Source organism: Trichosurus vulpecula, chromosome 2 (genome assembly GCF_011100635.1).
Source record: "Trichosurus vulpecula isolate mTriVul1 chromosome 2, mTriVul1.pri, whole genome shotgun sequence".
NCBI classification, from domain to species: Eukaryota; Metazoa; Chordata; class Mammalia; order Diprotodontia; family Phalangeridae; genus Trichosurus; species Trichosurus vulpecula.
In genome coordinates, this window is record NC_050574.1 from 38,029,076 (window position 1) to 38,052,184 (window position 23,109).

Below are 23,109 nucleotides of genomic sequence, written 5' to 3' on the forward strand. Positions count from 1 at the left end.
GCCACGTTGCAAACCCATAGACCCTCCTGACCTCTTCATTGGCAGGTGGTAGGAGCATTTCTTTATTTCTCCTCTGAGGCCAAGCATGGTCATCATAATTACATATTTTCAGCTTAGTCTTACTGTTCACATTGTTATCTTCATATATATTGTTTTCCTGATTCTGTTTACCTCAGGTGACACAGATAGAGCACTGGGCCTGGACTCGTGAAGATCCGAGTTCATATCCAGCCTCAGATGCTCATTTGCGTCACCCTGGGCAAGTCACTTAACCTCTGTTTGGCTCAGCTTCCTCAACTGTAAAATGAGGATAACAATAACATGTACCACACAGGACTGTTATGGGGATCAAAGGAGATAATTTGTAAATGTATTTATTTAGCACAGTACCTGGCGGGTGCCACAGAAATGCTTATTCCCTTCCCCTAACCATTCCTGGATTAGAGCCACCAGAATTGAGTTTATTTCATTTAATATACTAAAAAACATTTATTAAACCCCTGTAATATGTAAGACCCTGCACTAGGGATACACAAGAGGAAACAAAGCAAGATTCTTCCCTTCAGGGTGCTTCGAGGCTAGGAGGAGGGATGAGATGAGAACACACACAACCATCAAATGAGTTATAAGCATATATCTGAGAATGTGGGGCCATGCTTAGGTGTGGGGTATTGAGTGGAGACATCAGAAAAATCTTCATGAAGATAGGTGGCACCTGAGGGCTTTGGAGGGAGGGAAGGAGGAAAATCATTTAGGGAATCAATAGAGGTCTGCAGATGGAAGCCAGGCTAGGGAACAGGATGAATAAAACCTTGCATGGTCCTGTAAGAATAACCCAGCTGAGCACAAAGCACAGAATGAGCTCAGGCTGGCAATGAATGCTAAGGACAGAAAATAAAAAGGTTTTGAAAACTTCATTGGGACAAAGAAGGATCAAAAAAGGATATAGGACTGACACTCTGGGGTGGATGGATGATGGCCAGGAGTCAGAACTACTCCCTTTTTGGTTCTGTCTTTGACAAAGAGAAGGATCTTAGAAAAGCCCCAGGCCTTGTGACACAGCTTGGCCACTATGGGGAAAACACTTTGCAAATCTTCATGCCCTATCCAGGTATGAGTTACTAAAGGATAGAACCAAGAATGGCTAATAATTGGAGCCCAGAGTGAATAGGGAGATATTAAAACACACCATGCTTCAGACCACCGCAGATCTTGGTGGCCTTGATTAGTTCAGGTTACCAGGCTCTGATGAATTCTGCAAGCTGGGATACTGAAAGTGCTGCAGGACATGATTGCTGAGCCACCTTCAGTGGTCCTTCAAAAAGTGGGGAGAAGGGACTAGGAGAGGGGAGGATTAAATGGACTAATTTTAAAAGAAAAAGCAGAAGAGTCTGCAAACCGTGGGCCAAAGAGCTTGGCTTTTAATTCCTCCCAGAATTCTAGGATATCTTATTAAGGGGATGGTTAGTGGACGTCTAGAAAAGGGAGTGGTGATACAGAAGACTGGTTCATGTCAGAATAACCTTGTTTTCCTTTTTGATAATGTCATACAACTAGTAGACTAGGGGAATGTTGTAGATATTGTTTAGCTAGACGTTAGCAAAGTGCTTGGCCAAGTCCCTGCTGCCACCCTTGTGGAGAAAATGGACAAGATGGCTGGATGATAGAATAGTGAAGTGCAGCCTACTGCCTGAGTGACCATGATGGGTCAGTGTGAGCTTAAAAGGAGGTCTTTAGTAGACTGGTACCCCAGTGATCTTATTTTTGCCCTCGTGTGTTGTTTATCATTTTTTAAATCAATGACTTTAGATAAAGGCTTATACTTATTAAATCTGCTGATAAGACATGACAGGTGTCAGAATCCAAAACGATGTTGTTGCCATGGTCAAATTTGGCTCTGAGTGGAGTAAGATAAAATTAATCAGGATAAATATAAAGTTTCATACTTAGGTTTTAAAAAATCAACTTCATGATCATAAGATTGCCGTGACTAGATAGAGCAATTCATGGCCCACATGAATGGGAAACCTTAATAGAAGTAAGAGTGCATGGCTGTATTAATAGAGGAATAAAGTTTAGAATGGGGATGTTCCTGTCCCACCGTACTCCAACCTGATCGGCTACAACTGCAGTATTGTGCTCTGGGTAGAACACCACATTTTAGAGAAGACACTGATAAGTTAGGAAATATCCACAAGAGGGCGACCGGAATAGTGAAGAGCTTCAAGGTCCAGCCATGTCTTGGAGGAGTTCAGCCTGCAGAAGGCAAGGCTTAGGACCTGAAAGGTATCACCACTTATTTATTTGAATCAGAAGGATCCATATCTGAATAGGGCACGAAGGTTTGCAAAGTGTTCTCCCTATAGTGACCAAGCTGTGTCTTGAGGCCTGGACTCTTTTCCAAGATCCTTTTTTTTGTCAGAGAAGACAGAACCAAAAGGGGAGTGGTTCTGACTCCTGGCCATCATCCCACCCACCCCAGAGCATCAGTCCTGTACCTTTTTGGATCCTCCCTTGTCCTAATGGTGTTTTCAAAACCTTTTTTTATCCTTAGCATTCATTGCCAGCCTGTGCTCATTCTGTGCTTTATGCTCAGCTGAATGTTATTCTTACAGGACCATGCAAGGTTCTATTCATCCTGTTCCCTAGCCTGGCTTCTATCTGCAGACCTCTGACTCCCTAAGTGACTTTCCCTTTTTTAGGAATTCTTCCCTTCCTCCAAAGCCCTCGGGTGCCACCTGTCTTCATGAATATTTTTCTGATCTCTCCACTCAACACCACACACCTAGGCATGGTCCCACATTTCTCAGATATATACTTATAACTTGCTTGATAGTTGTGTGTGTTCTCATCTCATCCCTCCTCCAAGCCTTTAAGGACCTTGAAGGCAAGAATCCTGCTTTGTTTCCTTTTTGTATACCTAGTGCAGAGTCTTACATATGACAGGGGTTTAATAAATGTTTTTTAGTATATTAAATGAAATAAACTCAATTCTGGTAGCTCTAATCCAGGAATGATTAGGAGAAGGGAATATCAGAAGGAAGGTCTAGATTTGTTTTGAAAGTGAGTGGAAGTGAAGCAGATTTAGACGCAATACAAGGATTGGTTTCCTAACAGTTATTCTGAAAGTTGACTGCACCGTTCCTAGAAGTCTTCCAGCAAAGGCTGGGTACCTACTTGCTGGGAATGTTGCAGGGGGTATTTTTGGTTGGGCATGAGTAACAACCCATGGTTTAGATGGCCTGGGAGGGCCCCTCAACTCTGATTCTGTGATTCTGAGCTTATCAGCCCAGGCGGCTTGATGCAGTAGGGGCACTCAGCTGAGTCCGGATACCTGAGGATTTCAGAAGCCAGTCATTGCCCGCCACCCCACCCCCCACTCAGACATAGGAAATTAAAACTTTGTTTTCAAAAATCTAGACCAGTCGGCAAGAGGACTCTTCTAAACTACAGAACGGTCGATTAGCCTTCTGTATCTGTGTGTGTGTTGGGAGCGGTTTACTTCCAGCCAACAAAGACTTCAGACTTCTGAGCATCACTCCGTTCTTTCTCCTTTGAGGGCCTTCACACGTCAGGAAGTTGTTTTCCGTTTTTTGGGATATCTTCATTCCCTTTACTGTCTTCTCCCCTCCATTCTTGTCCCACCGATATTTTATCCTTAATTGATTCCATGCTGTCTCCACTGGTATAAATTGTAGGCCCTCCATGCCTTCCAGTCCTGTGAAATCCTCAGTGCGAGAGTCAGTCGATATGCCAGAAGCCTTGTTATGGTTATTTTACAGTTTCAGGGATGCCAAGTTAGGATCATAACACTGTTTTCTGGTCATACCTGGCCACCTTTCAAGTCATCATTAGTAATATGGTAGTGCCCTGTTGCCTGTACTGGGTATCTTTCCTTTGCCGTATGTGTACCTGCAGTTTTGGTCAGTGCGATCAAAGGTAATCAGAGATCAGTGTTCCGTGCCTCTCAGCTTGGTAATATCAGGAGAATATTGATGATGAACAGTTTTGGGGATCATTGAAGAGTTGCTATTATTTCCGAAATTTAACACAGCTTTACATGTGTGTGTATACATATGTGTAGTATTTGTGTTTTTGAGTATTTTTTATTTCCTGTTCTTACTTTAGAAAATGGTTGAGTGGGACACTTTTCCCTCTTGATGACGAATCTGAACATACCAGCTTCTCTTCCCCTGTCCTTAGAATCCTTACATTTCTTCAAGGTGTTTCTCAGAGGCCACCTCCTCTGGGAAGCCGCTGCACCTGTCAAACCGTCTTCATCTGTTTACTTGTCGAGTCCTTCAGGAGAATGGACAGGCTTTGAAAGCAGGGGCTGTCGTGCCATGCTTGTTTTTGTGTTCCCAGTGCCTTGTGCTTAGTGGGTGCATCATAAATACTTGTTGAGTGAAGTGCATTTGCCTATTAATTAAATAATTAATTATTAGAATTTTAATGATTAAATTATTAATTATTAAATAAATAAAAATTCATTAAATATTATATAACCCTTTATTGATTTTTTTCTCCTGTCCATCATTGACGCTTGATAGAAAAAGAGTCTTTACTCCTGACTTGGGCCATCAAATAGTTTTAGGTAGATGAGAAAACAGAACATGGCAGGAATGTGATTTAGTGAGCAAACTTACATAAAGTGCTTTGCAAGCCTAGTGATTATAGTGTGCGAAGAAGAGGTTTTTGTGCCCTGAAGACAAGGAGATGGTCTCATTTTTCCTTATTTTGGGGAAGCAAGAAAACTGGTTTGACTGATGTCTGTGTGTGACCTTAAGCCTAATCTAATGGAAAACATGCTAGGCCTAGAGTCAGGAGGCCTGGATTAAAGTCCTGGCCCTGCCATAAACTCCCTCTGGGACCTTGAGCATAGACAGAGCCCCTTCTCCATAGAATTAGGGGGACTGAACTAGATGGTCTGTCTCTATGGCCTCTTCCACCTCTAATGTTTTGTGAGATTCCAATATCTTTTTTTTTCCACTTAATAGTGTTTTATTTTTTCCAATTACATGTAAAGATAGTTTTCAACATTCACTTTTATAAGATTTTGAGGTCCAAATTTTTTTCTCTCTCCTTCCCCTCCCCCCACCCTAAAACAGCAAGCAATCTGATATAGGTTATACATGTATAATTGTATTAAACATATTTCCACATTAGTCATGTTGTGAAAGAGGGAAGAACCACGAGAAAGAAAAAAAACAAGATAAGTGAAAATAGTTTGCTTCACTCTGCATTTGGGCTTCACAGTTCTTTCTCTGGATGTGGATGGCATTTCATGGAGACTCAGTTGTCTTATCTGTGAATGCAAGACCTATCTGTAGGCAATGGGTTGGACCTCATCCATCAAAGAGCTTCTGTAGGGATGCAAAGATAAATGAGACGCAGACTGTTTTCCAGGGTCATCTAATGTAATCTAGTGGAAGAAAAGATGTGGACGAATAGGTGGGATGACAAGGAGATAAGGGAACGAATGAACATTTGTTAAGTATCTATTATGTGCCAGGCACTATAACTGCTTTACAAATAAGAGAGGTCCAGGCAAAATACCATGAGGCATTTGGGGAGAGGAGGATTACTTTCATTTCCTCTTCCTTTGAGCAGCTGGAGATACTGGGCATGAGCTATATGCCTGGAGGAGAGAGGGGCAGGGCAGTTATGGAGTGGTTTAATTTAGCTAGAATGTAAAGTGCATGGGGTGGGAGCAGGGAAGGGGGGCATGCTAAAAGCAGGATGGAGATTCAGAAGAGCTTGAAGAGAAAGCAATGACAGGACTCCCTAATAGATGAGATTTGTGGGATTGAGGGAAGGAGTCAAAAATGACTCCAGAGTGGATGATGGTGCTCTCAGCACAAGCTAGGGGATGCTTTGTGGGGTTTCTTATAGTTTTGTCTGCCCCTCGTTTATCCTTAGGATTTGGATTGGGCCTCGAGGCTATTTTCTGCCCACCCTCAAATCTCATCTTGGTCAGCTTGTTGGAAATCGGAGAGCAGCTTTTGGCCAGGACGTGGCAGTGGAGCGCCATGGACCAGTATAGCCTTGGGGATGATGGTGCCCTTCAATCAGAGATGCATCTTCCTGGATTTTCAGATAGCCAGGGGCTGAACTGCAGTGACACCCTCAATCGGGACCTGTGCCCCAACACAAGAGACCTGCTCTACACTGGCCTGAGCAGCTTAGACCTGGACCCTGGCCTCCCAACACCAGATATGGCCAGCGAGGCTCTGGAGGACAATCTCGATGCCCTCTCCTTGTATTCGGGGAAGGAAGGAGACTCGGCAAAGCTATTGGAGGAGTATGCTGACTCGGATTCTCAGCCTTCCTTGCAGGGTGAGCCTGAGGGAGACTGGGGGGGGGGGGGACTGGACTTGTGGAAATGCCATGGCTGATGTGGGGTTGGGGGCATCCAGTCACATGAGGGGGGGTGTGAAAATTCTTCCCCATTTCATCAGAGACTTGAAAACTCATTTTTATGCACAGTTCAGGTCAAAGTCCTTCTATTTTGCACCAGAGTTGAAAGGGAAGAACTGAGGATGTTTTAAAATCATGTATTTTAAATCATAATCTGCTCCCAAAGAAGAAATCCATCATTTGATTGAACCCACTCAATGATTTCTTTGGAAATTGGTTTGAAAATATGAATGCATGGACCTTAAAAAATACTTAAATCTATTTTTCTCAGAAGAGGTTACTTCTAAATACTCTCAGTTGGAAAAGAAAAATTATCAATGCTGATTGCAACTGATGTTTCTAGAAAAGTTCCAGTACCTTGCTTGGATGGAGATTGTTCACAGGACTCATTCATTGTCCACCATGACACACAGAGGACCCTGAATCTAGAGCCAGATGGGCCCTTAGAAATCGTCAAATAGAATCCATTCATTTTATAGATGAGGAAACTGAGGCCTGTGGGAAGAAGGTGACTGGCCTTCTTGTGATTTCAGTCAGCAATTAGGCCTTTACAAAAAAGAGAGAAACATTTTTATCATAGGAGAAAGTTGGGTTCAAAGAGGACCAGACAGCATTTGGGGGACTCTCTGCCTCCCTTTCTCTAGCTAGTTTTCCTTAGGCAGAAAGTCTGAAACACCCTCTAGAAACCTACCTAAGCTGAGCCTGGCGTGCTTATCACCCCGGCCTTAGGTCACCCTGTCCTTAGGTGTCTAAGACCTTAAGACGGAGTCTTCAACTGAATTGAATCTGGCTGGAGTAGAGGGATGGAGAGAGAGAGTAAGAGTGCACACGAGTGTGGGGTACTTGTGAGCACATCTTTGGGGAGGGGGGTGTCATAAGACATCTTGGACTGATGTGTACATAGTCACATGGCTGTGTGGGTGTCAAGAAACCAAACAGGCAACAGCGCTGGCCTTGTGCAAGCCTGGCCTGGCCAATCCAGTCCCTCTATTAGCCTTCCCTCACATTGAAGAACAGGAGAAGCTGTTCAGGATGAGCCTTGGCATTTGAGCCCCTGGCTCTGTAGGTGGGGAGACTGAGGCTCACTTGCCCGGGGTGCTCATGTTGGGAATCAGCAGCAGAGCCAGTGTGGAGCCCCCTCTCCCATGAACTCTGGCTCCCCTTCCTCCCTGCATGTCTATAACTTGCTCCTCTCCCTCTGTTTAGACCTGGGACTGGGTGTTCTTAAGGCATCTAAAGAGGCGGACGAAGGAGGCAGGGCCAGCTCGGGCAGTGCCAGGAAAGGAAAGCGGCAGCACAGCTCTCCCCAGAACCCGTTCCTGGATTGCAGCCTCTGTGGAAAGGTGTTCAGCAGTGCCAGCTCCCTTAGCAAACACTACCTGACGCACAGCCAGGAGAGGAAACACGTCTGTAAAATCTGCAGCAAAGCGTTTAAGCGCCAGGACCACCTGTATGTGGGAGTTGGGCGAGGTCCAGCACCTTTTGGTGGGAGGGCAGGTGGGGCGGGGCGGTGTCTTCTTCCAAGGTCTGCCCCTTCTTTCCTCCCCCTCAGGAGCCTGTTTAATGCTGTCCAAGGCAGCAGTGTCTTGGGGCCCTCTGGGCCTAGATTCTTGTGCAGCTGTTGCTTAGGCTCCCAACAGGGCCTGGGTGGTCTGAGGGCAGCATACGTATTGCCTTTGAACAGAGCCTCTCTCGCTTCATCTGGCTCCTGAGGCCAAAGGCTCAGTTCAGCAGGCATTTAGGGAACGTCTCCTGATAGTGAGCCTTCTGCTAGGCCCTGGGGATACCGAGTCAGTTGGTCAGCAAGTGTTTATTAGGCATGTGCCATAGCCATGTAGTCTAGAGTCCCCTGAGGGGAGGACAGGTACGCCAATAACCACACGAGAGAGTGATGTATAGTAAAAAGAGAGGTCTAGATAAAATGCCATGAGAAATTTGGGGGGGCCCTGGGGTACCAGAAATCCCAGTTATGTGGGCCCTAAGGGAGAGACCGGGTCTGTTTACCAGCACTAAGGAAGATCCGAGACATGCTGAGGCTCCCAGGTTGAATCTAGGAAAGGACTGGCAGGTCCTGGCCACTGTGCTTCCCATTGAGTCAGAGGGACTTCTTCCCACCATGCCTGATTAGTGAGCTTTCCAAAGGGAATCTTTTCCATGGATCTCAGAAACATTCCTTTTATTCTTGGTGGACATGGTGGTGCCAGGTCTTCCCAGCCCACTGAAGAGAAAGAGAACCCTTGTCCCTAAGGGCAGGCCGAGTGTGGGCCAGGGCCTTATGATGGCTTCATCCCCATGCTCTGCTTCATGTCCTTTCCTGGGGGTTCCAACAGCCTTGAATTCATTTTACTCCTCATTATTCTAGTGCCTGGGGCCTGGTTGTGCCATGTCTTCACCAAGAGTGTAGGCAGGCTTCTCTTATACACTTGATGTGTTAGTGAGGAGCTGTGTCTATGTGGTTGTTTTGTGTCCTCCTGGTGAGACTATTCAGAAGAGTCCTTAGTAAAGAATTGCCCCCAGTTCTGTGCTGGGTAAATGGGGTTCAGATAGCTTGTCTGCCTGTAGCGGGGCTCAGAAGTGGCTAGGTACAGGTTGCTTTGGCAGCGAAGTTTGCTGACTAATTGGTAAGGCAGACATTCCAGATTGGGAGATCTGTCCCTTTCTCTAGGGGAACAAAATTCATTTTGTCCCAGCTATCTCACTGATTCTCCTTTTTGTGTTCTGACTCCAGGACTGGACACATGCTGACCCATCAGAAAACCAAACCATTTGTGTGCATTGAGCAGGGCTGCAGCAAGAGCTACTGTGATTATCGTTCCCTGCGCCGACATTATGAGGTGCAGCATGGCCTGTGTATCCTGAAGGAGGCCCCTCCAGAAGAGGAAGCCTGTGGGGACTCCCCCCATGCTCATGAGGCAGGCAGCCAGGCTGGGCCCAGCAGCCTCCGAACCATGGTACCCTCTGAGGCCTGCTCCCCCAGCTCCCTCCTGCCCAACCGAGACCTCCTTCGGTGCATTGTGAGCAGCATTGTCCACCAGAAGCTTCCCTCACCTGGCCCAGCCACTGCAGGGACACCAGATGTTGATGGGAGGGGCTCACTGTGCCCCTGTCCACCTAGTACAGGCTCTGTCTCCTGTACTCCTGCCAATGCCATGGCACCTACAGGAGCCCTGGGCATTGAGCCTCCCGAGGATCCTCGGCCCCCAAGAAAGGATCCGGCCCCCTCTGACATGTTCACAGTTATCCATTCAGGGAATCTGGCAACCGTGGCCCCAGGGGGAGAGAACGGAGCCTCTGACCCAGCTGATTCAGAACTGCCTTTCCTCCCACTCCCATCTGCTGGGCTGGAAAGTTGGTCCGATGGGGGGACCTTGCCTTGTTTGCCTCTCTTCCGAGGCCAGGCGGTCTCATCAAGCTCTCAGCCATCTAGTCACAACTTCCAGTGGGTCAGGAATTTGCCTGGCTGTCCCAAGAGCAAAGGAAACAGTGTCTATGTTGTCCACAAGCCAGCTCCAGTCCCTGCCCGAGAGGGCTCTGAGCCCGGGCCTGGGCCTGTGTCCCCTCTGCTGGACCCTCTAGCTGCTCCCGCAAGCACCGGTCCAGAGGATGTGCTTTCTTTTCCTCCCACGCTTCTGAAGGCACCGGGGGAAACCCTGAGTGATGCCAGGTTCGCTGGTGGGGAGGACAGTGCCTGGCCTGCCCCACGGAACAAGTGTGACTGTGAGCCCTTCCCTTGGCAGAACCCTGGGGAGCTAGGCCTCCAGGATGTGCAGAAGCCAAGTGGGCTTCCCTCGGAGAGCACCCCGCTCTTCAGGCAACTCTTTCTCAAGTCCCAGGAGTCCCTGGTGAGCCACGAGCAGATGCAGGTGTTTCAAATGATCACCAAATCCCAGCGGATCTTCTCCCACACCCAGGTAGCAGCAGCTCCCTCTCAGCTTCCACTCCCAGAGACCAAGCAGGCTTTGCTGAAACCACTGCAGGGCGTGTGGCAGCAGCCTCTGGCCCCAGGGGCCGACTCATTCCATGCTCTCCCGGGAAACCCGGAACAGGAGGGGTCGCCAGCCCGCAGAAGAAAGACCCAGGCCCTGTTTCCAAGAGAGTCTTCACCAGGAAGCACAAGGCGGGACCCCAAGGGAGGGCCAAAAGTGGCCACTGCTTTGCCTTCCCTTGGATCGTCCCTGGACCCAGATGCTTCTATGACCAAGCAGTTGCGGTCGACAAAAGGGAGCCTAGGTCTGGGGGATGTTTTTTCCCCAGCGCATCCTCGACCGTCTCCATCGGGGGTGGAAGAGCCAACTGGAGGCCAGTTCCATTCAAAGCTGTCTCAGACAGAGAACGGCGCCCCCTCGTCCACCAAGGGTGACAAGAGTCAGGCCTGTGCCAGAGAAATGAGCTATAGACTGTTCTCTGGCAGCACCAGGGCCCAGCGATTCTCCGGTTTCCGCAAGGACAAAGTCAAGATGGACATGTGCTGCGCGGCATCTCCAAGCCAGGTGGCCATGGCTTCCTTCTCCTCGGGCGGAGCCTCAGCCGAGCCCTCGAGGGACATGAAGTCCAAGCTGACCGTCTTCAACAGGATCCAAGTACTTGCTCCTTTCCCTCCTGCCTCCTTGGCTGCGGGCTGGCATGGGAGGGAGGCGGGGCGCTTTATTCCAGAGACCACCTAAGCCGTGATGGAGAATTCCCCAGGATTCCCTGCCCTTTCTTCTGCCTTCCTTTTCCTTTTTGGCTCTTCCTGCAGACGTTAGACTTTATTAACAGTATCAGCTTAGTCCCCATTTCTGTGGTGCTTCAGGGTTTGCAACTTTAACTCGGGACAGCCTTGGGAGCTTTAGAGGACTTGAGTGATCCTCCTTTCACAGAAAAGGAGACTGAGGCTCAGTGACCATCTGTTAAGGGCCAACTGCACACCTGCACTGTGGTGGTGGGAGGGTTATGGAGAGAGGCCAGAAACAGCCTCTGTCTTCCAGGAGCTCGACATCTCCTGGGGTGGGAGGGACCACATGCAGACCAATGTGGACAAAGCAAGCTGTGTATGGGATCAATAGGGAATGATTGTCAGAGGGAGGGTGCTGGAATGAAAAGCTGTTGGGGAAGGTTTCCTGTATAAGATGAAATTTAAAGGAAGCCAGCCCAGGATTGTGCATGTAGTCAGTGTCAGAACCAGGATTAGGGCCACAGGCTCCTGAGTTCACTCTGCTTCCCTCCCCCTCCCCCTGCCATGTCATAAAGCCTTTAAAAAAACACTATCAAAGGTAGAAAAAAATGGAGGCCCTTTTTCTTTGTTCAAACCCAGTGGGGAGATGGAGAAAGAAAGTTGCATCTCTGGATGGAATTCCTAGCCTCTCAGGCCATTCCATTTCTGAGCCTCAGTTTCTTAATCAAGCAAATAGGGATGATTTTGCTCACCCTACTGCGCAGGATTGTTGAGGAAAATGCTTGAGTACTAACTATAAACCACTCTTGAAGCGGGTGTTGTTTTATCCAATGATAATTAACCTTCCTACTCATCCTTCATGTCTCCTTGTGAAATGACCGTGTGCTTTCTGGCTGTGAGCCTTTCCCCTCTGTTTCTGACATATTCGTTGAGATGCCTTCTCTAATCTGCAGGGTGGGAGTATCTACAGGCTGCCCAACGCAGTGAGGGAAGAGGGCCCGGTGACTGGCTGGTAAGCCTGAAGCCCAGGAGACACCTCCCTGGGGACAAGCACCTTCAGCAGGGCCTTGTGTGGTAGGAGTGTGTTTCCTTGGTCAGGGAGGGGGTGGGCCTGGTGAGCCAAGAACTGGACCTGGGGGTCAGTCCAATTCAGCAGACATTTTAAAGCACATCCTGTGTGCAAAGACCAACCCTGACCTCAGGGAATGTGCATCCTACTGGAGGCACACCGGTCTAAATAAATTCACTGTGTCTACAAAGTTGTGCTGAGAGAGGGAGAGAGAATTCACAAAGAAAGGGGCACGTGGGGCTTTGGGTCCTCCCCAAAGCTTGCTGCCTGAGCAGACTTTGAAGGTCTTGGCTGCCGGTGACTCCTGGGTGATTTCTGCCCTCAGTAACCAGCTCAACGGTGTCTCTCCGGACTGGACGGAGCCCAGGAACACTTACATCTGCAAGAACTGCAGCCAGATGTTTTACACCGAGAAGGGGCTGAGCAGCCACATGTGTTTTCACAGTGACCAGTGGCCATCACCGAGAGGGAGGCAGGAGCAGCAGGTGGGGGGAAGCAAGGCTTCTCATTCGTCACAGGATGGCTGCAGGGCTGGCCCCAAACTCTTTGGGCTCAAGAAAGATCCTGGATGGAGGCGTGTGACTGACCTCGGAGCATCTGAAATTTTGGCAGATGACGCCATTTGAGGCGGGGCTGGGGGGCCGAGGCTGAGGGTGGTGATGGGGTTCCTTAGAACCAGGGTTTGGGGGCTTTTGGCCCCAATTTTATAACACAAAGCCTGTCTCTGGGCTGGGCTTAAGTCTTGGGCCTGTGTGCTCCCTTAGAAAATAGGAGTCATCCCTTGGTGACTTGTGAAGCATCGAACAGGGAAGAAAGAACTTTTGCCTTTGCCGGGAATATGCGTTTTCCTTCTTTTCTTGCCATGCCAGCTATGTAAAAAGTCTTCTTATTTCTTGGGTTCAGTTGTATAGTGCAGAATATTGCAAACCCCAGAGAATGGTCCTAAGGCCAGAGGGTGATGGACAAAGCCCCCCAGGAGCTAAGAGGCCTTTGGAAGATCTCACTGCAGCGCCTTTGGTGACCCCTGTGTCTGTCCCTGTGCCAGCTGGGAGCCGACCTCCAGGAAGCCTGACCAAGGTGGGTCCACCCTCATCAGACATTCCTGATGTGCTGTGTGTCTGCAGAGTAGCAGCATCCTGTGGAGGGTGGGCTTCGGTGTCTTTCCCACTCCCAGCAGGAATGGCCTAGGATTGAGGGACTTGGCATTCTTCTTCATCAGAGGGGGAAGGAAAACAGTAAAATTGGCAAACTCACTTGTCACTCATGTGACACTGGAGAGTGGGTGCCCTGGGAGAGGAGGAAGCAGGTTCTGGTTTGTTCCCTGAGCATAGCCCTCAGGTGAGGAGCAGGAGCAGGATTGTTTCGGGCCCCTCCCTCCCCAGGGGCACTCTCTGGAGCCTGGCCTCTGCTCAGTCACAGCTGGAGATCAGTCGTTCCTTCTGGAGGTTCCACCTTGCCTTAGTAGTGTAGTAATCCAGGGAAAGATCAAAGATATTTGTAATCCCAGCTCTGACACTGACGGGCCCTGTGACCTGGGGCACTGTGTTCACCTTGCTTAAACCTCAGTTTTCTCATCGGCAGAATGGATATTTCGACCTCACTGTGCTATGGAAATGAGAGTTGCTATTAACTGCAGGTGATCATTTGAAGCTCTCGATGTTTTCATTCTCTAGGGACATGAGAGGGCTGGCCGAGAAGAGAGAGACACTAAGGAGACCAGCCAACACAGAAAAAGAAAAAAGCGCCCCCAGCCCAAGGCATTATTTATTCCTCCTCCACCATCTGTTTTTGGAGAGATCCAGCCAGGCCCTGGAGGCTGCTATCAGAGCTGTCTTCGTTCCCCAGTGTTCCTGGTTGACCATCTCCTGAAGGGTTTATTCCAGTGTTCTCCATATACACCACCTCCAATGCTCAGCCCGATCCGGGAAGGGTCAGGATTATATTTCAACACTCTCTTCTCCACATCCGCTCATTCTGGTCCTGATAGGCTCTACGGGGCTGTGCTGGGTGAGTGAGGAGGACCTCTCAGGGGTCATGATTGATGAGCCGGGGGAAACAGAACTACCATCATGGGCTAGACACTCGCAGCCCTCCCTTGGTGTATATGGCCCCAAGTCTGATCACTAGATCAGTGGGTGGGGGCCGGTGAGGCAGAGAGGTCCCATCCCCTGGTGGTGCATCTGGTTTGTAGAGCTGAAGCCTAACAAAGCTACTTGTAGGTGGCCTTGGAACATAGAATGTTTGTATTAGAAGGGACCTGAGGGCCTAGAACATCAGTGCTGTAGAATGCGTGATGTTAGAGCTGGGAAGGGGGCCTTCAAGGTGATGCTGGCCACCCTCTCTTTTATAAAAGAGGAGGTGAAGTGTTGCCTCTGAATTTAGACGGGTCAGAAGCAACTGTATGAGGACAGAGGAGAAGGACCACTGGGATCCCTTGTAACGTCTTTGGTCCTGTGTTTTCTAGACCAAGTGGATGGCTCTTTGGGAATCGCTGTGGTCAAAGACGACACCAAGATCAGCATTGAGCCGTGAGTGAGAATGAAAGATGAGAGGAGACAGACATGCCTTGGTTGTGTCGTCCAAGAGGGATTCTGAGAGAAGGCCTGAGCCCAGGGGGCTGGGGAGGGGGTGTTACCAGACCATCGCCCCTCATCAAGGAGCGTGTCCAGCAGTCAGTACCCGGTGATTCTGACTGGGCAGGGCTGAGGTGAAGTGGGGGCACTGCCCACTGGGTCAATCAGCTGGTCACGAGTGTTTATAGCACTTTGTCTCAGGTGTCAGGTACTGTGCTGGGTGCTGCTGGAGATAGAGACAATGAGGAGGTACAAAATAAATATGGACTGGTAAAGAAAAAAAGGTCATTTTGGAGAGATATACCCATAGTTGGGAAGTCTTTATGTAGAAGGTGGTGCCTTGAGCCGCTGCTCGAAGAATGAGGGGGATTCCATAGAGGGGAGGTGACAGAAGAAGGGCTGCATTCTAGGGCTCAGGGACAGACTGGAGAGAGGCCTGGACAAGGCAGGTCAGGTGTGAAGCCCAGCTGGCATGATTGCAGAGGGCATGTGGGAAGGGAGGTTTGGAAGGCTTTCATCCCGGAGCAGTCAGGACTGGAATGAACAGGAGGGGAGTGGCATGGTCAACTCCCTTGTCCGCTCACCCCCTCTAACTGCCACTGCCGCACATACCAAGGAAGAGCTTGCATTTACAGACTATGAGCAGGGTATAAACAACACGGGCAGGGTGTGATAAGTGCTTTTCAAAAAGTGCCACCCAAGAGCAATGGCCGTACAGAGGAAGGGTTCTGCTTGGAGCGATGAGGGATCAGGGGAGACAGAGCAGAGCCTCAGAGACAGAAGAGTGGGGTGTATTGAGGAAACCCTGAGGTGCTTCCATCTGGCCTGTGGGGGAAGCAGGGGAGGTGAGGGCAGTGAGGTCAGTTGGAGCCAGAGGATGGAGGGTGTGAGTTATGGGCTGGGGGGTACATATGTGACTCAGGAGGCCTTGGGGGTGGGGGGGAGGTGTGAAGGCAGACACACAAGCGTAGGCGGTCCATGTGTCAGTGCCTCACTTGCCCTCAACGTTGGTCTGGAAGTCGACAGTGGGGGAGCCTCCACTGTAGTGACGGTCACTGTCAGCAGTGATAGGTCACCTGGCTATCTCATAGACAGTGACCTGAGAGCCTCACATTCTCAACTGACTGCTCTGTATTTTTCAGTTATACTTTGGTTACTATGTGCCTTGTTCCCTTCTCAGACATATCAATATAGGGAGCCGGTTTCAGGCAGAGATCCCAAAGCCCAGAGAGAGTTCTCTGGCAGAAGGTGACCAGCATGGTGCTTCGCTGGTGTGGAAACCATGGGGAGATGTGATGACCAACCCAGATACACAAGACAGAGGTGGCTGACTTTGGGGTCTTCCCATTTCCCTCTGCACTCCCAAGACCAAGGTCATGCCACGCTTTTCCCCATGGCCAAAGAGCAGGGCCCAGTGGCTGTTTAAATGTTTAGCTGCCTGGGAGCCTGCTTTGGAATTAATGAGACCACCTTGCCCACCTCTACATGGGCATGGTACTCAGAGGAGTCTCTGGCCAGAGGCCAGGGAGAAGAGATTCTCTCATCTCTATCTTGTCTCCTTCTGATTCCTTAATCTGGGCTCCCCAGAGTTGGGCAAGGGAAGTAGCCAGGGACCTGCCTGGGATAAGTTGAGAGGGGCATCAGTTTTCTTTGGTTCTGTTACAGTAATCTTTGGTTTTCTTGAATCCTCTCCCCCTGCACTCCCTGTATCTTGCTCTGCATTGCGACCATAGTGACTGAACTATGTAACGTGGCCTGCTCTAGTGTGATGCCAGGAGGGGGTACCAATCTGGAACTCGCTCTACACTGCCTGCATGAAGCCCAGGGTGATATCCGGGTAAGGGGCTGACCATTGTGGGAACAAGATGAGAAAATCCTTGGGAAGGGCAGAGGTGGGGGGGGTCACCTTCTGCCTCTTCTTCTCCAACCCTCCCATCCCTACAGCCAGCTTTGAGAAACTCAGTTAAGTAGTACTTAACCTCTCCCTTTTATCCCTGGGGGACCAGGGACCAGCCCCAAAACACCCAAATGCAGGCCCATCTGGGCTTGGATTTGGTCTATGTGTCTTATGACAATGATAGAAAATAAACCATGGGCCAAGGAATGCCCAGGCCCGGGGAGGTGCTCCTGTCTCCTGAGCTCAACTCCAGTTACCAGGTGCTTGTTGGACATCTTCACCTGGATGTCCAGGGGAGATCTCAAGTCCTCTGTGTCCAAAACAGAACTTACTTTCTACCTGCCCCCTCCCCTAAGGCTCCCCTCTTCTTCACTGTTGAGGATCCTGCCATCCACTTAGTCATCTGGGCTTCCCTGTCTCCCCTCTCCCTTGCCCCACAGCCATTCAGTTGACAAATCTTAATTGGTTTTTCCTTTCATCATGTAGCTCCCATTCATTCCCTTCTCCAGTCCTATGGCTCAGTCCACTAGTCCAGGCTCCTCACCCCTGTCCCTTGGACTGCTCCAGGAGCCTCCTCTCTGATTGGTTGCTCTGCCTCAATCTTCTCTCCTTTTCAACCCATCCTTCACATACAAGTGTGCAAGTGTGACCACGCCACTCCCTTGTGCCTCAAGGAGGCGGGACACTGGCTTTGGGATCAGCTTCCAGACTGTGTTCCTGTTCAGCTACAGCGGCCTGCTGTGCCCCGGGGACCCTGTGTCTCCTGCCTCTGCCGGGAGGCTCAGCTCACACCCTGCTGCACTGGGCACTTCCTCCCAAAACTACTTTGTATTTGTGTTTGCAATGAACATACACATGGTTTCCCTCCCAATAGAGTGTAAAACTCCTCGAGGGCAGAGCCATTCCCTCTCCTCTGTGTCCCTAGTGTAATGCCTTGCTTTGGAAAGCACACAGGAAGTGCTTAAGAAATGCTCGTTGAATTGAATTAAAGAAATGTGTCCCTCTAGGATAACAGACAGTAAGCACAGCTGAGTGTCACCTCAGGGGTGGTGAGAGGGGTCAGGAACTAAATGCCAATATTACGTGAGTAGAGATGTATAAAGTGAGGTCCAAAGGGGAAATGTCACCACTGGGGGGATCCTCATCAGGTGACCTGCCTTGGTTCTAGGATGCTCTGGAAACCCTGTTACTCAGAGGACCCCAGAAGGCTCCATCCCATCCTCTTGCTGATTATCGTTACACAGGCAGGTGGAGATGTCCTAGTGGGCCTGGGTCCCTGCCAGAGAGGAGGCGGCTCTGCCGGAGCTCCCTGTGGCTTCCGACCCCACCACCCTCCCACGGGTGTGTGGTCCTGAGCGTGGGCCTCCTTCTGGAGCTCAGTGCAGAGGGTGGGAGGGAGTGCTTCCTGGGCCGGAGGGAGAGAGGAGAGGTCGGTTAGGACCCAGTTCCTGTCGGGGCTTCTCAGGAATGGGGCTGCTCCTTTGTGGTCACTGTAACAGGACTTGGTGGCCAAAAGGGAGAATCATGCTTTTTCCCTGTGTTTGGCAGGTTCTGACATGTGGACTCCTGTGGAGAAGAGGCTGTTTAAGAAGGCTTTCTGTGCCCATAAGAAGGACTTTTATCTGATACACAAGACGGTAAGGGTTCGTTCTCACACAGGCCTCAGCTTGTGCCATTTGGGTTAAGCAGTGACATTGGCTGCTTGGCAGAAAGGCCCAGTTGGAAGCTCGGTCAGTAAAAGGAGGACCTGTGGATGGTGGGACAGGTCACTGCTTGATAATAACAACCACCATTTACGTAGAACCCAACCCACAAGCATCCCATGCCATCCTCCCAGCAGCCCTGCCAGGCAAGTGTACTTATTATCCGCAGCTTGCAGTTGAGGAAACTGAGGCAGACAGGTGCAGTGATGTGCCACAAGTGTCTGAGGCCAGGCCCAGCACTCTCTTCCCTGCACTGCTGGTATTCCAGAATGAAATGACACAAACAGGCAATAAGTAAATATTTAATGAGTGCACACTCTGTGCCTGCCAGGCACTGTGCTGAACACTGGGCACACACAAAGGGACAGGAGACAGTGCCTGCCTTCAAGGGGCTCATAGTCTGCTAGTGGAGACAAGCAGCAAGCTGTGTGCTGTATGGGATAAACAGGAAATCATTCCCTGGGGGAAAGCACTGGGATTGAGACACCAGGTGTCCTTGGGAGTCCCGGAAGTGACTCGCCCCGGGGAGGAAGGAGCAGAGCCGGCTTTGGGCTCCAGGGCCACTGGGGGCACTGTAGTGCACAGAGCGCCAGGCCTGGTGTCAGGCTGACCATCTCTCAAGGTCAAATCTGGCCTCACTCTTCGTGACGTGTGACCCAGGGCAAGGCACTTCATCACCTCTGCCTCAGTTTCCTCATCTGTAAAACGAGCTGGAGAAGAAAATGGTAAAACCACTCTGGTGTCTCTGTCAAGAAAACCCTGACGGGTCACAGGGAGTCAGACGCAGCTGACGGTAAAATTCATGGCTATGAGTCCGGTGTTCATCCCCTGTGCCGGTAGAGAGCAGATGGATTTGCCTGAGGAGGACTGGAGAGGTTCACTGGCATGAGCGGCCCCAGGGGGGCCGGGGTCGAGAGTGTGGCAGCCGCCATGAGGCCGCTGGTACGTGCTCTGTGACCTGCTTCTGTTCTCTTCCCAGATTCAGACAAAGAATGTGGCCCAGTGCGTCGAGTATTATTATATCTGGAAAAAAATGATCAAGTTTGACTGCGGCCGAGCCCCCGGGCTAGAAAAGAGGGCCAAGAGAGAGCAGGATGAGGTGGAAAGGACAGAGGACAAGGTAGAAGGACGCTCTGGGAAGGTCGAGGGGCTGGGGCCGAGGCTCCCCACTGTCCTGGACAGAAAGGGCCCCTCTCCTCAGTCTGGCTGCCCTCCAGCCGGGCGCTCCCCATCCTTGGGGCTTCCTCTGGTAGGGGTCTTGTGTGTCAATTCCCCAGGGCAGCAGGGTCCTAAGCATCTCTTCTCCCCAGGTGACCTGCAGCCCTCGAGACCGGCTCAGTCACCGGCCAACCCCAGAGCTGAAGATCAAAACTAAGAGTTATAAGAGAGAGGCCGGCGTCACCTCTAGCCCGACCATTGGCCCCAAGAGGACGCCGGAGCCACCGGGGAGCGCTGAGAGCCAGGGCGTGTTTCCGTGCCGAGAGTGTGAGAGGTATTTATCCCAGAGGCCCTGCTTGCTCTCTGTCACTTTGTCCTCTGAGGCTCTTGGACATGCCGTTCTCCCCACTCTCTCTTCAGGGTGTTTGATAAGATTAAGAGTCGAAATGCCCACATGAAGCGCCATCGCCTGCAGGAGCACGTGGAGCCTCTCGTCAGAATGAAGTGGCCCGTGAAGCCCTTTAGGAGTGAACCACGAGATGAGGAAGATGAGGAGGAAGCTGGGGCGGAGGGGGGCCCCCTCCGGTGGTGATGGGAGGAAGGCCAGGATCCTGGGGAGGCCTGCCTGGCCAGGGCCTCCGACCTGGGGGGAGCAGGTGACCAGGCCTGGAGGAGCTGCTGGGGCACTGGCGGCTCTCTTAGGCTTGGTCCGATTGGGAGCGTGCCCCTGACGTGGCCACAGCTTCTTTTTGCTGTCTCATTGGATAGCCCAGGTGTCTGATGGGGCAGCCATGTCCTATGTTGGGTCAAAATTAGGAACGGGTCAGGGAAAGCACAGGGTCATCACATGATTGTTGAGGCCATGTAGTATGGACATCCAAAGCTCTGTACCATTTGGTTGGGTGACCTCTCCCCTTTTTCCAATCGTATCTCTCTGGGGGGAGGGGAGGAGAAAAAAAGACAAAAAAGTTGGATCTAAGTAGCTCTTAAATCTTTGCCTAAGTTTTGGGGTTTGTTATTTTTGTTGGAAAAGGCCAAGATTTTAGAGAATCAGTGGGAAAGTACCTTTATAGCGTGACATGTCAGGGCTTCCCTCACCCAGGGAGGTGCCCTCTGCATTGAGTCCAAGGTCCTGTGGTGACTTGTACATTGTTCAGTTTTTTTGTACGTGCCTACTATATAGCTTATTAAATTGGATTTTTGAATGGCTCTTGGTGTGCTGCTGGGACTTTTTAAAGCAACAGAGGCCTTCCCACCTGCCACTTTTCATCCAGTTCAGTGGAGCAGTTATGAAGTACCTACTGTGTGCCAGGCACTGTGCAGGACTTTGGAGATATAAGACAGAACCAAAAATAGCCCCTGGCTTTAAGAAGCTTCAGTTGTCCCGGGAAGGACCAGGATTAGGACATTGACCCCCATGAGTAAAGGAGATCATCCTAGGAGAGAGGGGGATATCAACTGGCAAATTGGGAAAGGTTTCCATCAGCAAGCAAAAGAGAAGGGGAGGAAGAACAGGCTCCAGGTATAGGTCAGTCAGTGAACATTTATGAAGCACCTACTGTGTGTCAGGTACTATGTGCCAAGCACTAGGCACACAAAAAGAGGCCAAAGACAGTCCCTGCCTTCAAGGAGCTCACAGTCTGATGCGGGAGACAAGAAGCAAACTAGGTACAGAATAGGAAATAAGGAACAGAAGGCACTAGAACAGAGGGGCTGGTGAAGGCTTCCTGTAAAGGTGGGATTTTAGTTTAAAGGAAGCTGGGAGGAGGCACTGAGCAGGGAGAGCATTCCTGGCCTGGGGGATGGCCAGAGCATGCTCAGTGCCAGGAGATGGGGGCTTGGTGGGACAGCCAGAGGCCAGGTCACTGGAATGAGGCATGTGTGGCAAGGGGGCATGATGGGACCTGCACATTTAGCAGAATGGAGGATGGACCCTGCCCCCCAGCAGCTAGTTTGGTAGTCCAGGTGTGAGGCGACCAGGGCCTGCCCCAGGATAGGTGCGTGTCAGAGGAGAGAAGGGGGCATATGAAATGAACAGCTCAGATATTGGGGGAGCGGTGTGAGAGCTAGTGAGGAGCCCAGGATGGCTCCTGGGCTGTGAGCATGACGGACCAGGAGGAGGGGGTGCCTTTGAGGGTGAGAGGGTGGGTTTGGGGGGAAGAACATGAATTCACTTTTGGACATGCGGTGAATAGGAATCTACTGGACATGCAGGTTGAGCTAAGACTGGAGGTGAGCAGAGAGGCTGGGCTAGGAAAGGCAGACTTGAGTTACCAGCATTATTGTTGTTCAGTGTGGCCCACTCTTCCTTGAACCCTTGGCAGAGATACCAGAGGGGTTTGCCATTTCCTTCATCTTATTTTGCAGAGGAGGAAACTGAGGTAAACAGGGTCAAGTCACTTGCCAGGGTCACACAGCTAGAAAGTATTTGAGGCCAAATTTGATCGTAGGGCCTCCTGACTCCAGGCCCAGGGCTCTATCCACTGTGCCGCTCAGCTGCTCAAGTTATCAGCAGAGATGGTAATTAAATCATGGGAGTGGATGAGGTCACCAAGTGAAGTAGTACCAGGGGAGAAGAGGGCCCAGAACAGAGCTGGGGGTCAGAGGGCATGATCTGGAGGAGGATCCAGCAAAGGAGACAGAGGGAGCGGTCAGAGACGCAGTAGAACTGGGGTGGAGTGGGGTGTGGGGGAGAAGTGTCAACACCAAGGAGGAGAGCACTGGGCAGGGCCAGAGGTGGCAGAGGTCCAGGAGAATGAGGATTGAGGGAGGCCACTGGATCTGACCACGAAGCCATGCTTAGTAACTTTGGACACGGGGATGATGAGGTCTGAGGCCCCAAGGGGCAGAAAAGGTAGATGACGGAGTGGGAATGGAACAGTTGAGGAGGTATGGAGAGATGTGGGCATGTTTGTGGGCGGCAGGGAATGAGCCCCTAGAGAGGAAGAGTGGGGATGACCGGGCAGCAAGCTGGAGGAGGGGATGAAGTGGGACCCTGGAATAGAGGGGTCAGCCTTGGCAGGTGAGAGCAGTGACGGAGGAGGGCTGGGGAACAGTGAGTCCACCACAGCCTCTGCCTTCCCTCTCAAGTGTGAGGGGAGGCTCCTGTGGGGAGTGTGCGGAGGGCGGAGAAGGCTGGGAAGACGACGGGCAGGTCAGAGGGGGCCAGGGTGCTTGCCTGGCAGCACCGAGGGCCCCCTGAGCTTAGCTCTATAACACGTGGCGGCAAAGCCAGAAGGGCTGTGGGATTCCCTCCACGACCCCTCAGCAGCCCGGGTGTGTGTGTGGGGTGTTAGGTGAGAAGGGCCGGCTGCGGGCAGAGGATCCCCGGAGCAGAGTCACCGCCCCCGCGTCGGAAGGGGAGCTCCCTGGAGCCCGTGAAGTGGAAGCTCTCCCACGGCCCTGCAGGCGCTCAGCTTGGAGGGGGCCGTCTCCTGATCCGTCACGAGAGAGAAGTGGGGGGTCTCCATCAGAGCAGCCCCTCGCTCTGTCTCGGGAGCCCCAAACCTCGGCCGGAACGGATGGGGGCCGACGCCAACAAAGCCACTGGGAGAATCTGGCCGAGGAGAGGGAGGAGGGCTCTTTGTTGAGGCCCGGCAGCGTTCTGAGCGCACTCCCCTTCTGCCCAGTGAAGCAGG

General features: G+C 51.0%; 1 protein-coding gene across 1 annotated transcript; it reads left to right on the forward strand.

The window, feature by feature from the left end:
- The first annotated feature begins 6,029 nt into the window (after window positions 1-6,029).
- ZNF541 (zinc finger protein 541) lies at window positions 6,030-20,063 on the forward strand. Its single transcript, XM_036747277.1, has 15 exons — window positions 6,030-6,336; window positions 7,624-7,867; window positions 9,146-10,997; window positions 12,025-12,083; window positions 12,466-12,625; window positions 13,044-13,217; window positions 13,814-14,147; window positions 14,605-14,668; window positions 15,894-16,036; window positions 16,447-16,550; window positions 17,779-17,854; window positions 18,159-18,247; window positions 19,293-19,433; window positions 19,624-19,805; window positions 19,892-20,063. The coding sequence occupies exons 1-15, from the start codon at window positions 6,030-6,032 to the stop codon at window positions 20,061-20,063; spliced, it is 4,101 nt and encodes a 1,366-aa protein (XP_036603172.1).
- Window positions 20,064-23,109: the final 3,046 nt, after the last annotated feature.